The sequence below is a fragment of the Fukomys damarensis genome, unplaced genomic scaffold (genome assembly GCF_012274545.1).
Source record: "Fukomys damarensis isolate Sample0158 unplaced genomic scaffold, DMR_v1.0_HiC HiC_scaffold_30, whole genome shotgun sequence".
Taxonomy (NCBI): Eukaryota; Metazoa; Chordata; class Mammalia; order Rodentia; family Bathyergidae; genus Fukomys; species Fukomys damarensis.
This window is the reverse complement of record NW_022900942.1, coordinates 46,879,876-46,896,626: the sequence shown is the minus strand read 5'-3', so window position 1 is coordinate 46,896,626 and position 16,751 is coordinate 46,879,876. Positions and strand designations below refer to the sequence as shown.

At 42.2% G+C, this 16,751-nt stretch overlaps 1 protein-coding gene across 1 annotated transcript in view; it reads left to right on the top strand.

Moving 5' to 3' along the window:
* The window catches only part of Fhod3 (formin homology 2 domain containing 3), a 433,804-nt gene that overhangs the window by 377,798 nt on the left and 39,255 nt on the right, over positions 1 to 16,751 (top strand). The window contains exons 20-21 of the mRNA XM_010638036.2: positions 14 to 333; positions 11,199 to 11,357. Of these exons, the coding sequence (XP_010636338.1) occupies positions 14 to 333; positions 11,199 to 11,357 (479 nt within the window). The remainder of the gene's footprint in view (positions 1 to 13; positions 334 to 11,198; positions 11,358 to 16,751) is intronic.

Sequence of the window (16,751 nt, the reverse complement as noted above, 5' to 3'; positions counted from 1 at the left end):
TTTCTGAGTTTGGCACCCCCACCCCCTCCACCCCTGTTGGACAGCGTGCCTCCCCCTCCTGTCCCTGGTAATTTATTGGCTCCTCCTCCTCCAGCATTCAGCGCTCCTCAGGGCTTAGGGTGGTCCCAGGTACCCAGGGGTCAGCCCACGTTCACTAAGAAAAAGAAGACTATCCGTCTGTTCTGGAATGAAGTCCGGCCTTTTGAGTGGCCGTGTAAGAACAACCGCCGTTGCCGAGAATTCCTGTGGTCAAAACTGGAACCCATTAAGGTGGACACTTCCAGACTGGAGCACCTGTTTGAGTCTAAATCCAAGGAACTGTCTGTCACAAAGGTACTGCTGGGCTCCTGCATTTTTCTTGATTTTCAGTGGGGTAGGGCTGAAGAGATGTATTCACTATAAAATACCCTTCATGTTGTTTTGGCTATTTGGTACAAAGCCATTGCTATAACAATGTTGTCTTAAGGATAGTTTTCCTGCTTCACATGATGGGTGTAAGCCACATAATGAGATACCAGTTTACTGATATGCAAAGTAGCCTTCAAAGACCCAGACAACCCTGAGGAAGAGACAGAAAGTTTGTCCATAGCACAGCCTGGCATTAACTAGATAAAGGTGAACTTGCCAACTTACCAAACTCAGAAGGTCTGTTTATTTAATCTTACCATCAGGGATATGGTGATGGTAATACATGGAACTTCAGCTATTTGAACTTTAAGCTCAATGCTTTTGCAAAGGCAGTCATTCAAGGAATATTTCTCTGAATACTCTCCTGAGCCAGCAGCACACCGAAACTATCTAGATGTTTCCTAATAGTCGTATATTTAGCATCCCATAAATATTACATATCCATCTAGGTTATTTTTCATAAGAGAACCTGTAGGCATGGCTAACAGAGATGTTGCACCCACTTTTTTTTTTTACATAGAAAGCACATGAAATCATTGGACATCAAATGGAAAGTAATGGTACACGAACACTGATGCAGAAATTGTGAAGTACTCTGATTGTATTTTTCATGATTCAATGCATTAGTCATGCCTCTTTTGCATATCTTAAGCAATTTTTAAGCCCTTTTGATTTAGGGTATATTCCATTTAAAGCATCTCAGATACTGGGGGTATGAGGTGATGTAAACATGAAAGAGCTTATTGTCATGGGTCAAGTCTAACCCTATGTGTTGCTTCATCTGTCAATCTTTTGGTGTGTGCATAAAGAAAGCTATCTGAATCAGGCTTCCTGAACTGATAGTAAGGACCAATTCTGAATCTAATACTGTTTAGCATCCTGAGGACGAGAGTAACCTTTTCAAAAGGTAGTGCCTGTCGTTGCTGTGTGATGCTGAAGGGTCAGTTAGGGGAGCTATAATTGGTCATGTTTCTTTTAAAATCCACATCTACTTTTTAAAACTACTTTCCTCTCCATGCTCACTGGCCTTTACCCCAGTGTTTATTTCTGCCCAGTCCCAACAGGAATGTGAATCTAAATCATTTAGAGCCTTAAGGACTTTGTCAAGTCAGAATTAAAGCATTCTCATTTGTAAATCCAAACTGCCAAGAGCTAGTATAATAAAATGAAGCCCAGTTAGTCCTGTTCTTCACTTGAAAGTGAATCCGGCTTTTGTCTTGTCTAGAAAATAGCTCCTAGGAATGTGGTCCTGGGCCCCTACTCTTGGTATGCCCAAATCCTGATTTTTTCAGACTGGTACCATGTGGTGCCAAGCCCACGACATGCCCCTTCCAGTTCCTACATTCTTCCTGGCATGTAGGAAGTGAACAACCAGGAGTTAGACAGTATTTTGTGTTTTCCAAGAGTTACCTACAATCTAAAACAGCATTCTATGTTTTCCAAGACTTACCCAGAACCTGTTTTGCTGACACCACTCCCTGACCCACTAATCCAATTGGCTGGCCTTCTTCTCCACCCCTCCTGCACTCACTTGGCTGGTTGTGCTCTGAGCTTCTTGTGTTTGCCCATTGCCTTTGAAAGTTGCCGGGAAGAGGCTGCTCTTGACTCAGCATTGAGAGGAATGAAAAGGAGTAATAGGTTGGCAATGAAAGCACTACTAACTTCCTTTTTACAAAGGAAACAGCAAGATTAAGTGTCCTCAAGATGATAAAAATGAATGGTTCACTTGCCTCCCTCTTATTTGGTTCCACTATGATTTGGTTAGTGATTTGGTTGGTGATACAATTTTGACTTCTGCCCTCTCCATAGCCCAAAGTTTCATTGAACTTTGAAGTAGGTAGCTATTTCTTAAAAGAGTTGAATACCTAGCTGATGGATAAATATTTGCCTAATTATACAAAGTGGATTCTGCTTCTACAGATTCTATCAACCGCAGATGGAATTGCATCTATACTGAACCTGTACAGATTTTTTTCTCTAAACAATATAGCTGTACATAGCATTTATATTGTATTAGGTATTGTAAGTAATCTAGAGATGATTTAAAGTATACAGGAGGATGTGCACAAGTTACCTGCAGATACTTTGCCATTTTGTTTAAGAATCTTGACTATCCTCAGGGCTCTTTAACCAGTCCCTCAAGGATCTGAGGGACAGCATATTGAAAAGTTCACCAAACCAATTCCAGAGGGTTCTACAATAAGATGTGGGATCCCTTGCCTTGATTTTTGGAATGGGAAATATAAGCAGGAGCTAAGTTACAAAATGTTACAAAAGTTAAAGTGCAAGTTAAGAGTTAAAACATATCACGTTGAAGAGGTGAATCTATTTTGTATTTAGTTATAACCGACTGCATTTCTGTTTCTGATCATTGGCTGTGATTTTCATAAAACAACTATTAACAGCCACTTCCAAATTCTGGCTCATGAGAAGTTCTTTCATTAATCGCAATAGACTGCAACAACAATGAAATAAACTTCATAAGGCTGCACAAAAGAACAGGAATTGATTTTAGTTTCCATTTGAAAACTGGCATCGTACTAGGGTTGTAGGGCATGGCCGTCACCATCTAAGTTACCCTCAAACAAAAATTCATCAGCCAGATCCAAGACTGGAGTGGCCACTTAATGAACATGACAAGAACAAAAAGATGTGCTTTTTGGTTTCCATTTTAAATAGTTTCAGAAATAGGGTCTATATTTCTCTCTCAGCAGGAAATTTTATAGCTTTTGGGTAAGATGATTTTCATTGTGTTGTGTGGAGAAAGAGAAAAATCCTGTACTAGATGTATTTCATCATATGATGTTTCTGCTGATGATCTGATATGTGATGACTCACATAAACTTAAAGTGCTTCCAGAGAAAAATGTCAGGACAGAAAGCCTTAAGAGGTTCTGGACTAGACACTCTCCTGAGGAGTACGAGGAAATAGCTTTATTTCTCTTTGTCTGTTCAGAACCAGCAAATCCTCACACCTCCTGAAGGCATCTTCTTTGTCTAAGTCACCACCAGACAGAGACAAGCATGGAGTGGAACAGGAGACCAGAAAAAAGGGTGGATTTCACTTCCCTTTTACAAACCTGATACTGTCTTCTTCTCTTGTGTTAATTAGGTTTATCATGGTGAGGGAATTCCAGAGGAGATTTGAAGAAATTTGTGTTTTTTAACCCCAAAGTTTCAGACTATATTAACAATTATTCATAGTGACTTTTTAAGAAAATTTTGGGGTGATGATTTAATTGGTCAAGGGATAAGTCTCAATCTGGGTTATTTTGAAAGCACATCAGGGACTCTAAAATACAATCAAGGTGGTAAATCATTGATTTAAAATGGCAATGGAGCCATTGGAGCCACCAAAGGAGCAACCCTCCCCTACCACCCCCTTTAATGTTGATGTCCTTGACCTGATTTATTTTCCTGAAAAGAGAACAGAACTCACCACCCTAAATTCAAGTTTGGGACAAAGGGAATATGCTCTTTTATTTAACATCAAACTCAGAAAACTTAAATTATGCCTACAAATTCCAAACACAACATTTTTGCCTGTTGTGCCAGCATCAGTCGTAAGTCTCACCTAAGCCTTCTTGTTAAAGTGGTAGATAAATTAACACCGACTGTGTGACTCACCACTGGCATCTGCCATCAAGAGCTCAAAAGGTAATATGGGAAACTGATGCATTGTTTCTTTGCTTAAAATGACAAGTTTATTCTGGCAAGAAATGTTATTCCTAATGGTTTTTCAGCCTTTATTTAGGCTTAGTTTTTGGTCTCTTGTGTTTTGTTTTGGTTTTGCCTTTGCTTTTTAATTTAATGTGTATCTTGCTATCTCCCTTATTGTAAGACTTCAGGAAAATTCCACTGTCATCTCATCCTTGTGATGTCAGTGCCTCCTTGTAACTGTCACTTTCTCACTAGGAAGCTTTGAAAATATCCTGTGGCATCAGTCTTGGCAGTGAGCAGAGAGTTAGGAGGAAGGATTTGCCATTTCTAGAACTTCTGCTGTGCTGAGCCAGGCCCAGGGTCTCTGACCTAGATGCTGAGAAGTGTGAGCAGAGGTTGGTCTCCTTTCATGGAAGCACTCTCAAACTTCGTGGTATTCTCCCCGACCCGGAGTTCTCTAAATAACTCTTGTCCTTAGTGTAGCTTCTGTTTTTAGTCACAGCACTTTGTGGAGCGATGAGTTCTATGTGTTGAATATTCACTTCTTAAATATTACATTCTCTGCTACTAGCAAAATAACTCTAAAAATTCAGAGTGATTGTATCAGCATTTCAGGGAACCTTAAATTTAATGCCTATTTTGTACTGCTTCAATTTGCCTCCCCACCTTTTTCTGATTGATGCTTGACTCCTTAACCTTTTCTTTTCCAAAATTGAATGATTTCAAAGGAAAAGTAAGATCTTTTCCTATCCTTTGGATGTTGACTGTAATCAGGTTGTGGCCACTCTTGCATGGTGACCACACCTCCTCCCAATAACTACGTAGAATCACGTTTGAGTCATTACTTTCAGATTCTAAAATATTTATTCTTAGAGACAATAATTTATTCTACCCAAAAACCTCAAGTTGTACATCTCTCCACGAGGCATTTTGTCAGCTATCGCTGCACCAAGGTTAGTGTTTCCCAACTCTTTGGGCAGACCCTGTGGCTCTGTACTGTTACCTCCAACTGGACCTAAGTCCATGGCTTAGCTGTTCTAGAAAATAGTTATATTACTCTGTATGATTCTCTGTGCTGTGGAGTGGCTAGATTGCAGGATCTTATCTCTTAGCATTCAGAAATTGATTTGACACTGGATCTCTATCCCAGCTAGCCACCCACCAGGTGAATGTGGGCTGCAGAGCATGGTCGCATCCTTTTCCCTAAGCCTTGCTACTTAGCAGTCACTACTTAGGTTAGCTTCTTCCCCTGTGCTTCCCAGAAGTCCTGTACCTCTTTTAAGCCTTTGTTGCTGTCTATTGGATGCTCCTCTGTAGAAGGAGTCACCTCTTTCTTTCTCCAAACTGGACCCTTATCTTGGGCATCTTGTGAGGAAGAAACTAAGTTGCCTTAATCACTTCTCTCCTGCTCCTCCTTTTTTTATTTTTTCTTTTTGGTACTGGGAATCCAATTCCCGTCCGAACTCTGGTCCTTGCCCTTGCAAGGCAGGCAGCAGAACCACTGAGCTAAAGCCCCATCCCTCTACTGATCCTCCTTTCTAAGAGTCCCCTGCTCTGAGTGAGACAGGGTAAGCTCTGTCTCTCATATGTCTTGGCTGTTCGCGCCCTGCCCCCCTTTTCCTGTGGTGCCCTTGGCCAAGTCAAAAACAAAAACAATAAAAGCCCTACATGGCATCCAAGCTTGAAGCATTTCTCCAGAGATGGTTTTGCTCTGGTGTGGAAAGGCCACTATGGGCATATTGGAGGCCCCCTGATTGGCACAGCTTTGAAGGAGGAGCTCTGCTATAAGAGTTCAGTTTAGCTAGGCCTTCTGGAACTAAAACAGAGCCTGGCCTCTTCCCAGGATACCCCTCCCTCCTTAAAGAAGCAAGTTCCCCTTATCCGTGAACACTTCTGGACTTATTTGGGAAAATAGCATGTTGGGAGAGAGAGAGAGAGAGGGAGAGAGAGAGAGAGAGAGAGAGAGAGAGAGAGAGAACCTCAGAGATTTTCCCCACACTGCTTCACACCCACCCTTGTACTAACCCCCTGCCCCAGACATAGTTCTTGTAGTTCTTGTTTTCACATCCAGCCATCCCCCTAGTCTAACAACTGATGCCTGGATCCTGGGCCCACAGATACCTCCTTCCAGTATCTGTCCCTCCTTCACAGTTCTTGGAACTTGTGAGGAAGAGGGCAGAGATTTGGCCAAATGACCTTTTTTCCAATAGAGACAGAGATCCTAACTTTCTGTTGCCCTAGAGTTGACCAAAGGATATCAAAGGCTTCCTGGCCTTCCATATATAAGCATTTTTTGACAGCACCCATGGAAATGTTCTCCTTTGAGGATTATGCACCTGAAAGGAAATATCTGTTTGATAGCAAAAAGAGTCAGTAAATATGGCAAGATACACAGTCACTCACAAAGAGACTATTGGAAAACTGAACTTCTTTTCCTCTTCTGTTCAGGCTTTGGGGTTCTAGACAATCACTTGATAATGTCTCAAGACCACAGTCATCAGAGATGGCAATGTACCCCACTCAGCGAGGGAGTCCTGAGGGTGACACCATACACCTCCTCAGCTGTTCCTGCATGAGCCTGTGTTCCTACTTCTCTCCCCGAGTCTTTTCTCTTCCTATAAAAGAAGATCTCAGATCTCAGTCAGTTCACTCTGTCACAATGTTCACCCACCATATTGGCTTGTCTTAACTTTTTAAGAATATTGTTGACGTTTGAAATACCTATAAACTTTCATATTAACTTTAAGTCATATTTTTCTAATTCCAAAAGCAAGCCTTATTGAAATTTTGATAGAATTATTTTAAATACATATGTTAAATAATAGCTTTCTGGCATATTTACAAATTAAGGCTTCCTAAGAGCCCAGTATGATAGCACTTTGCCTGTAATTCCAACATTCTGGGAGGCTGAGGCTAGAGGATCACAAGTTCAAGACCAGCCTGGGCAAGTTAATGAGTAAATGAGACCCTCTCTCAATTTTTTTTTTCAAATGAAGGGGGCCAGGGATGTAGCTCAGTGCAAAGGCCCTGGGTTCACTTTGCAGTACTGAAAAGATTTCCTACCCAAGAACATGACATTTCTCATTTATCCAAGTCCTCTCAACACTTTCAAGAACACTTCATCATTTTTTTTTTAAGTAAGCCCTGCTTTGAATTGATATTTCAAGAGATTCTTGATTTTTTTTCCTAGTTTGGCTGTTGTTTCATGACTTGTGTCTGGTCTCTGGGCTCCAATTTAAATGCAAATGATTTTTTTTAGTTCTTACATGTAAGCTGTCTTGCCTCCTCCCTTCTTTCCAACCCTGGTTCTATCTCTTTCCCATCACATCTCATGTGCTACATGCCTTCAGAGGGCCATGCACATTTCCTGACCAGCTTCACAAGGGCTGCTCTTCTTTCTCTGACCCTTGCTTTATAACCTGATCCTATAATTGACCAAATTCCTAATTTTCTATAATTGTAAATCATGGACAGTTACCATGTCTTCCAGTCAAAGAAGTACGATAAGGAGAAGGTGTCTGAGAAAGACTTTCAGCAAGTTTGGGATAAATGGATTGGGGAGGAAAAGAGTTAGGAAGCAGGAGGCTGATGGTGGCTGCTGTGATAGCCTGGTTGGTGGAGAGTTGGCTCTGGGTGGAGGTGACAAGAATGGAGGAGGAGGAGTGAGCATGAGAGGCCTCGTGAAACAAGGGTACACAGTACTTGCATTGCCATGGAGCTGTGTGAGGCCCCAGTGAAGTTTATTAGAACTGATGTGGGGCCTTGATCCTGAAGGACAACGGAAATGGATCAGAACTGATAAGTACTCATCTTTGGACGGGGACTTTTGCACCCAGGTACAGAGAGCTCTCTCTTGCTCTTGCAGGTACCACTCTAGGTTATTGTGGGAGGGACAGAGATGGCTGGACAGTTCCAGAAGACCCACTCCCACATCTTAGGGAGAGCTGATGACAACATACTCAAGTATTCGTAGCATCAGGTGGAGATTTGCTTAAATTATCAAGAATGGCACTTAAAGACTGGGGGTTTAACTCAGTGGTTCTGCTGCCTGCCTCACAAGTGCAGGGTCCTGAATTTAATCCCTGGTACCAAAAAAAAAAAGGCACTTATAACACCTCTTGGCTAAAATCTGGAGATTGACTAATTCATTTGTAGACATTTAATTTTTATTTTTTCTTCATGCTGTGTATAGAAGTGCTTTGAAAGGTGTACAGTTGTCTGTGGGGACAGCTTTCCTAGTGTCTCGCCTTGCTCAATGGCTGCTCCTCCCTGGCTTACAGGGGAGTGTATGGGAATGTCCATCACTGACTGAATTGAGTTCTATTAAGGAAGGGACCAGGGCATGTCAGGTTAAGTCACCATGTCGGTCTGTGCAGGTTGTTTGCTACAAATGGTGCCAGGGAAGCTGCCAGGGAAGAGGCTGAAATCTGAGTGGCACTTCTCCCAAGCTGTTTGTGGGCAGCTGTTAGTCATGAGTCTCTGTCTCCCAGAGGGAGCTTCTTTTTCTCTTCCGCACAAAGGCTCCAGCTGGGCTGTCTGGCCTGTCTAGGCAGCTCTCCAGGCTCCTAGAGTGACAAGAACTGCGTGAGTGAGAGGCTAGGGGCTGACAATTCCCAGAGAACCCTTGCTGCCATTCTTTATGCTCACAAGATGTCTGCAGCTACACCTTCAGACCTCATGTCCACACTCTCAGCAGGAATAAGGAGGGCAGAATGTCTGTTCCTTTTTAGTCAAGAAGGTGAAAACTAGAACTAAGGTACAGCACTAGTTTTAGGTAGAAAGGGTCTAGTAAGGTAATTTCTTAATCTGATTCATTGCCAGCCTACTGAAAATAATTGGGGTCCTGGTGGTGATGAGAGGAGAGCCAATAATGAGGGTAGGTACCCTGCTGAGCCCCAGCATGGGCACTGCAGTTTCTAACATCCCTCTTCAGGGCTTGTGCCTATATTTAGCATTCTGTCAAACCTTTCTTATTTCTTCTCAGTATTCTGCATAAAACATACTACTTTAAATTAGATTTGAAAGCTAAATTAATAATTTTCAGGAGCACTTCTTAGTTTATTTGATTAAATATACAGAGGGCAAAGCCTGCCCTGCAGAGCAGGGCTACATCTATGCCACATGTCCCTGACAGCCACTGTTCAAAGCTGATGACCACACCTACAGGCATTGCCCCTCCTGGCCACCAGGCTCCAAAACAGCTGGGATGCTTTCAGTTGTTTTCTTCATGGAAAAAACAATGAGTTTATTCCCAAATGCATACTTACGGATCTAAAATAGAATTTTAGCAATTAAATCCGGAGGCCCAGGAAGACTTCAGTAGGACTTCTGTCCATTTTTCCCTGATGGTCCCTGTGTCTAGTGTTAACCCAGTCTCCAGAAGGCTCAGCTGCTCCCAAGCCCCATCAGGTTCCTGCTACAAAGGAGAAGTGAGACCAGGTGGCGAGTGGGGTCCTGTCTGCTGAGTTTGGCTGTAGCCCCTTGGCAGGCTTGTGTGGTCTTTTGAGACGGGACCCCATCAAAACTACAGCATCATTCCTGCCAGTTCCCAAGAGCCTAGGCAAAGCCTCTGCTTATCTCCTGAGCTTCCCTCAGGCTGCAGGCCATATCCCACATACTCTGTAGGCCCATCTCAGTGTCAGCTCTTGCAGACCCTGACCCACTTCACCACCAGGTGTTACAGTTGCCTTGCCATTGAATCCCCTTCCCCAGAAACCTGTCACCCTGCTAAATGTGTCTTTTCCCACAGGGGAGCAACTCCACCTTACTCATCTTTGTTACCTTAGGCACAAATCAAAACAGTCATCTTCCCAGCTGTGTTTAGCTCAAGAGAAACCTGAGCAAGGGCAGGGAGCTTGTTGGACCAGATCTCCTCCCACTTGTCCCCCACCCCCACTGCAACCCCTCCTCTTAACGCTTGAGAGCTGAAGGAGAAGATGGTGGGGTAGGAGGGTTTTGGTCACAGGTCTTGGTGGTCACAAGTGTTGACTCAATACCTCATAGTCTGTGTTGCTGGGGCTGCCTTACTGAAATACCACAGATTTGGTGGCTTAAACAACAAAATATTTTTTATGCTTCTGGAGGCTAAGAATTCTAAGATAAATGTGCTGGCTGATTTGGTGCCTTATGAGGACCTTCTTCCTGGCTTTCACATGGCTACCTTCTTGCTGTGTAGTAGAGGGAGAGAGCTGGCTCTCTGGTCTCTTCTAAGGACTCTAATTCCACCAAGAAAACACTACCCTTAGAACCTCAACTAAACTTAATATTCTGGAAAAACCCTTCTAGACCCATTACCATCACAATGGGAATTAGGGCTTCAACCCTTAAACATGAGAGGAATACAGACATTCAGTCTATAGCACGCACTTACTGAGTTTTGACCGTGTGATAGCCCTAGGAGGCTACAAGGATGAGGGAAGCCTAGTGCCTGACTCTGAGGGTTACTTACGGCAGCAGGGAAACCATACACCCAAGGGCTCAATGTGGATGTCAGGATGACTCTTGTTGCCTGTTCCTATCTGTGGCCTTGTGCCTGCCTGCCCCTCATTCCTCATTCCTTCCTCCCATCCAGTAGACAGCTGTACCTACATCTCAGTATAGCAGGAAAGGTGGAGGTGCTATGATCTAAAGGGCATAGGATATTTGGATGGTGACAGGGGCAGTTTGAAGGGGCTGATAGGCTAGGTGTGCTGGACTGTTGTCCATCTTCTCAGCATGTGTACTGACCTCTCTGGGCACACACCATCAGTCTGGAGGCCAACCAAGGCACATTATGACACCTCACAGCCCAGAAAGGAGCTCTAAAAAGTTTTAGTTTTGTTTTCACTGCTTCTATGGAAAAAAAAAAAACTTGCAAAATATCACATTTTTCCCAATTGAAGGAAAATCAATTTTATTTTGTAATGTGTCTGACTTGCAAAGTTCCACTGCTGACCCAAGTTTGGCAGCTTCTCAGAGATTAGTCCTTGATCTCTTTCCTCTGGACTGAGTGGTAGCCAGTCCTTCCCTGAGCTGAACTGGGGCCATTTGTTTTCATCTGTAAATATGGAGTGAATTTGCTATTAATAATGAAACACAAAAAAGACCTAGGATGATGCATTAATCTTCTATTTTCCTTGCTTTGTCACCAAGAAAACTGCTGCAGATGGAAAAAGGCAGGAGATAATTGTTCTAGATTCCAAGAGGAGTAACGCCATTAATATTGGTTTGACAGTGCTGCCCCCTCCAAGAACGATTAAGATAGCCATTTTGAACTTTGATGAATATGCCTTAAACAAGGAAGGAATTGAGGTAAGAGAGCTCTGTCGAGCATTATTTGTATTCTATAATATATCACATGCTTAAAATGCATATCATAGTATTGTGTCCAGTATGACTTTCTTCATAGGGTGAATTGACATTTTCCTGTTCTCAGCTAGACTCTGAATAATGTTAGTCATTGTTACATTTTCATTCTCAGAGGAGGTGACCTTTACTGTGTCTATGAAGTTCAGAGATTCTCACTTTCTGGTTCATGTATGGATCTCCTCTGATCATGCTCTGCCTGCCTTGGGTAGAAAAAGACTATTCCAACCTCCTTACAAGGGAGATAGGCTCTTCTTTCATGTTATTTCATACCACATGTTTAACAAACACTTTCAAATGTAAGCTTTTTAATATTTGTCCACATCAATGTAAAGGACTTTCTCTCTTGGCACTTGCTGCTGGGATATGTAGAGAGGTGTTTGGTTTGATAATATGGAAAAGCAAGCAACTAAGGCTGTCTATAGTCCTTGTTGATGTCGAAAATATCAAAAATGGAAAAAGGTTGAGTGACATGGCTGTGATTGTATGACTGTTAAGCAGACCACCTGGAGTGTGGCTTACCTGCTGAGCTATGGATATGTTCTTCCCCCTGGCCAATGTCTCCCTTCACTCAAGCTGGTGCTATTTTGGAGCAGATGAAATTTCTTATTTTAACATTGGAAGAAAAGTAAGCAGAGTTAATGGTCAACCCTCAGATTTCTACAAAGGGGTGACATAGCCGGAAGGTCTACTAGGTCAGAATGGGGAATCTGGGAACTTTGCTTTGTGATACTGGCTAACACTCAACCTATGGTTCTATTGGCAAAGAGCTTCAGACTCCTTTAAAGCCATTCCATGATTGGAGTTCATTCGTGTCAAGTCACCTTTGAAAGACTTGAGCATAGAGGGAGCCAATGAAGCCTGACTCCAAAAGGAAAAGTCAGAAGTACTGGAAAAGTCAGAAGTGAGGAAGGGCTTGGGCCATGGTGCTAGTATTGCCCGCAGCCCTGTGTGGAAGGGAGTGTTGGACTCACGGTATGTATTGGTGCTGAGCCCAGTAGGTGAGGCCTGCCTTTGTGCTTTGGAGAAAAGGGGCTTCAGGGGAAAAACTATTCCTAGAGGCCTATACTGGGATGAATAGTGTCCCCTCAAAGTTCATGCCCACCTATGATAGGTCTTATTTATAAATAGGTCCTACAGATATAATCAAGTTAAGGTGAAGTTACACTGGATTAGGATGGGCCCTAAATTTGTGATGACTGATGTCATTATAAGAAGAGGGACATTTGAACACAGACACAGAAGAGAATTTCACGTGATGACAGATAATATACAGGGAGAAACAGGACAAAATGTCATGTGATGATGGGCAGAAATTAAGAGTTATGTGTTTATATGCCAAAGAATGCCAAGGATTACAGGCAAGCATCAGAAGCTAAAACAGAGGCAAGGAACGATTCTTGCCTAGAGGCTTCAGAGGGAACATGGCCATACTAAGTTCTTAATTTTGGACTTCTAGTTTCTAGCTCTCAAATGTATTTTCTTCTAAGCCACCCAGCTTGTTGTTGAGGCCACTCTGGAAACCTGCATTAGGCCCGACCAGCTCTACTCTGAGAATTATGCATACACTGTTCCAGGAATAGGATAGAAGGTGATTCCTGTCCTTTCAGGATGGAGAGGAAACTGGCTGGAGAGTCAGGAAGGTAGCATGTCCAGGTGAGAGTAGCAGATATAAACGTGCAGGTGATGGCAGGCAGAGCTGAAGAGAGATAACTAAGGCAGCTGGCTGGCAGCAAGACAGCAGCCCAAGCATCTGTGTGAGGCATGTTCATTCTGGAGTCCTGCAGAAGAGCACAGCAGAAAGGCAAGGGCCTGCCATTACATGAACCTGGACAAACTAAGTGCAAGACACCTTCTCATTGAGAAGATACCATGTATGGGCCTGGCCATACTGTTTACTTATCAAGATCTTTTAGAAATTACAAAAGCTCAGATTTACATGTAGGGAGGCTTCAAACACCCAGCCTGGTCAAAGGAAACATGACAACGTCTTTTAAAAATACTGCTTCTTCTTGTGAGGAAAAATTGAAAGTCCATCAGGGAGAGAGTTTCCTTTGGGTTTTGCTTTGTTGTTTCCTAAAATGTAGCTCTCCCTGGGTGAGGAAAGTCTCAGATGCAATAAATTACATAGATTTTAAATTGAACCAAATTATTCTTTTTCCCAGACCACTTTCCAGTTGTTCACTCTTTAGGTCCAGGAAGCAATATCAATAGTACTAATAATGCCAATAAGTATAATAAGAATAGGCAAGTAGATATGTCATGTGTATTCTCTTTAAAAGTTTGTGAGATATACATACTTTTCTACTCCCTTTCATAGGGAGGTGAAGAAACCAAGTCCCAACATTAGCCTCACAGACCTGTGAGAGGACCATCAGAATATAAGCTCCAGAGCCTGAGTCCAAACAGCAGACACTGGAGATGGCTGGCCCAGGAGTGATGCTTGAGCCTGGACCGTGAACCACAGAGAATGAGGGGGAATTGGAAAGTGAGAGAGAAGTATGCCAAAGGCCAAACAGTGCACCTCACAGTGCTGTCTGTCTCCCCTCAGACTCCCCCCAACCCCAGGAGTAGCTGACATAGGAAAGAAGTGAAAAGTGAAGTGAGAAGACAGCCACGGAAAATATGGGTGAAGCTTACCAGGATTTTATCATGTCGTGATCCTCAATACACCTATATTTAGTCAATAGAACTTGAAGTTACATTTTTATCAGCTTTCCTCTAAAAACAGAGTTTCTCAAAGTCAATACTACAGCCATTTTTAGCGGGACAATCTTTGCCTTGAAGCTGTCCTATGTAAGGCAGAATGTTCATCAGCATCTCTAGCTTCTACCCTCTAGATGCCAGCAACATCTACCCTCCACTACCTCAACCCACAGCCAAAAATGTTCCCAGATGTTGTTAAACCTCTCCTGGGGGCAAAGTCACTCAGGTTGAGGAGCCTTCATCTAAAGGCTGCCTGTGTGAATCCAGAGTCTGTGTCCATCCTTGAACAATTTTCAGCCGTGGCTGAGAAGACTTCACTGGAAACAGCCCTGTTGGAGAATATAGAATCCAGGACACTGTCACCATCCACTGTTTCTGGCCATTGATCTCAGTGACCTGCAGGGCATAGAACGGGCAGCATCCAGAATTTGTGCAGTAGGCTTGTTGTTCAAGAGTTAATCAAGACTGAGAGCAGATGGCAATTGTGAACTTACAGATCTTTGCTAATAAGATTTCCGGCTAATGTCCAAAGGGCCTTTTAGCCAAACGGTCTGCTTCTTGGATACATGCACCATGGCATGGCACCACAGCTTAATATGGTCATTTAAAAGCTCTGTGTACCTAAACATAATTAGGATGTATTAAATGACATCCTGTGGCTTTGCCTAGCAACCAGTGGTATGTTCTTGGGTCTGTCATGCAAACTTGAGGAAGTGGTTAACTTCATTAAGGAAATAGTTCTTAAGAATATTAAATTTTAGCAAATTATTTTAGGTTCATCTCTAAAGAGCATAAATGATATTTTTCTAAGTAAAATGCCATCAAATTATTACAAATAAGAGTTTTTCTCCCCCCACCTCCATTTTTAATTATTACAGTCTGTGCCTACTAAGAGGGCACAATCAAATGGTCCTGAATGACATTTTCTCCTGGCTCACTTTGGCTGCCAGGCCAGATGGCATCCTGGAAACAGAAATTTCCTTTAGCCCTATGTACAAAACCATAGCATCTTTCTGAATAGCTTGTGTTGCAGGAGCTGTCCGTAGATGCCTGCATGGGGATGAGCCTGTCCATGGAGAGTCACAGCCAGCTCAGCAAGGCAGGGGACCCAGAGTACTCTGATGATTGGATGTGGCTGTGCTGCTGATTTTGCATTTCTAGTGAAATCCCCTTGAGAAGAAGAGCTGGCATGGCCCCCAGGGTCGTTCTCTAGCTCTGTCTTGGCTCCAACTTAACCTCTTCTGTAAATTATTTAATCTGTAACTTTGATACAATGACTTTTACCCCAAACAGCCTCAATGGATAGTTATAAGAATGAAAGGAGGTATTATCAACATTTTTTAAGAAGGTTTTTGTTAAGTTACTACATGAAAATAAGTACACAGCTAGAACACCATTTTTTTTCATGAAAATATGCAAATTGTGCACAAACCAGGCCTGGCCCTAAGTTCTCCAATTTTTTAATCTTGTCACTAAAACAGTTACCATAGATTCTTATCCAAAGCCATGGCTGGGATTATGTTCCAAAATCGTAAAGCAAATAATTAGTTATTATGGTCTTATCTGCAGGTAAATAACATAGCCAAACCCAATAACATTTGAGTCCATAAAAAGGGATGTTTTTGCATTTTTCTCTTAAATGTCACTTTCACATAAAAAAGCAAGTATACTTACAGTAGTATTACAGAAACACTTCCTAGGAGGAAGCTTAAAAAAACAGGTTGTTACATTTTGGTCTGTTTTGACGTTTGTTTTCTTGGATCATACGATCATTGATAAACCTACTGACATGGTAGAAAGTAAGTTAAAGATACTGCCTTGTGCTCATCCTTTGCTCATGAGTAAAAAGACCATGAGCTCACAGGAGGTGGCTTTGACCTACTGTTCAACTGTCTTACAGCTGTTTTTATTGTCGGTGATGTGTAAAAAAATCAAATAAAATAAATTGGCATATGGCAACCTCATAAATCTTCAACAGTGAACAAATGGTTTCAATTAAAGAAGTGGAAAACAAACGTAGAAATGTTTGATTATTTTCTCCAAGGAACAAAGCTACAAAAATCATTGCAGGAAAATCCCTTCTGACAGTTATAAAAAGTGATGGCAAGTTTTTGTTTTAGAATTCTTGTCATGTGTAAGACAATTTAAGCATTAAGGAAATTATAATACAATTTTTAGTTGTTTTGAAAACTAGTTAAAGAAGCAATATCTACTTGAATTGTTTTTATTACTTTTTAGCGCCATCTGTGTGGATGTCAAGGTATGAGCCAGGGAGTAGGCAAGTGGCAAACACCGTGGCTAAATATCTCTCCAGGTGTTCACTTTCCACCCACATTGCTTGGCGCCATGGCGGACAGCGAGTTGTAAGAGGACTTACCTGAACACTTACTTACCACATGTTACCTTCTACAGCCAGACTCTGGCTGCAGCACAGGATACACATCTTCAATGTAATTGTGTATCATCGGCTGCTGATAAATCAAATCCTCAAACTCAGGGCTACTCTACCCCTCAGGTATACATCTCCAGGCACAATTATGTAAGCATCTGGACATTGAATCAATTAGTTTTTTTTATTTTAAGATAATACAGAATTAAGTTGATTTTTTTTTTTTTTTTTTTTTTTTTAAGGGG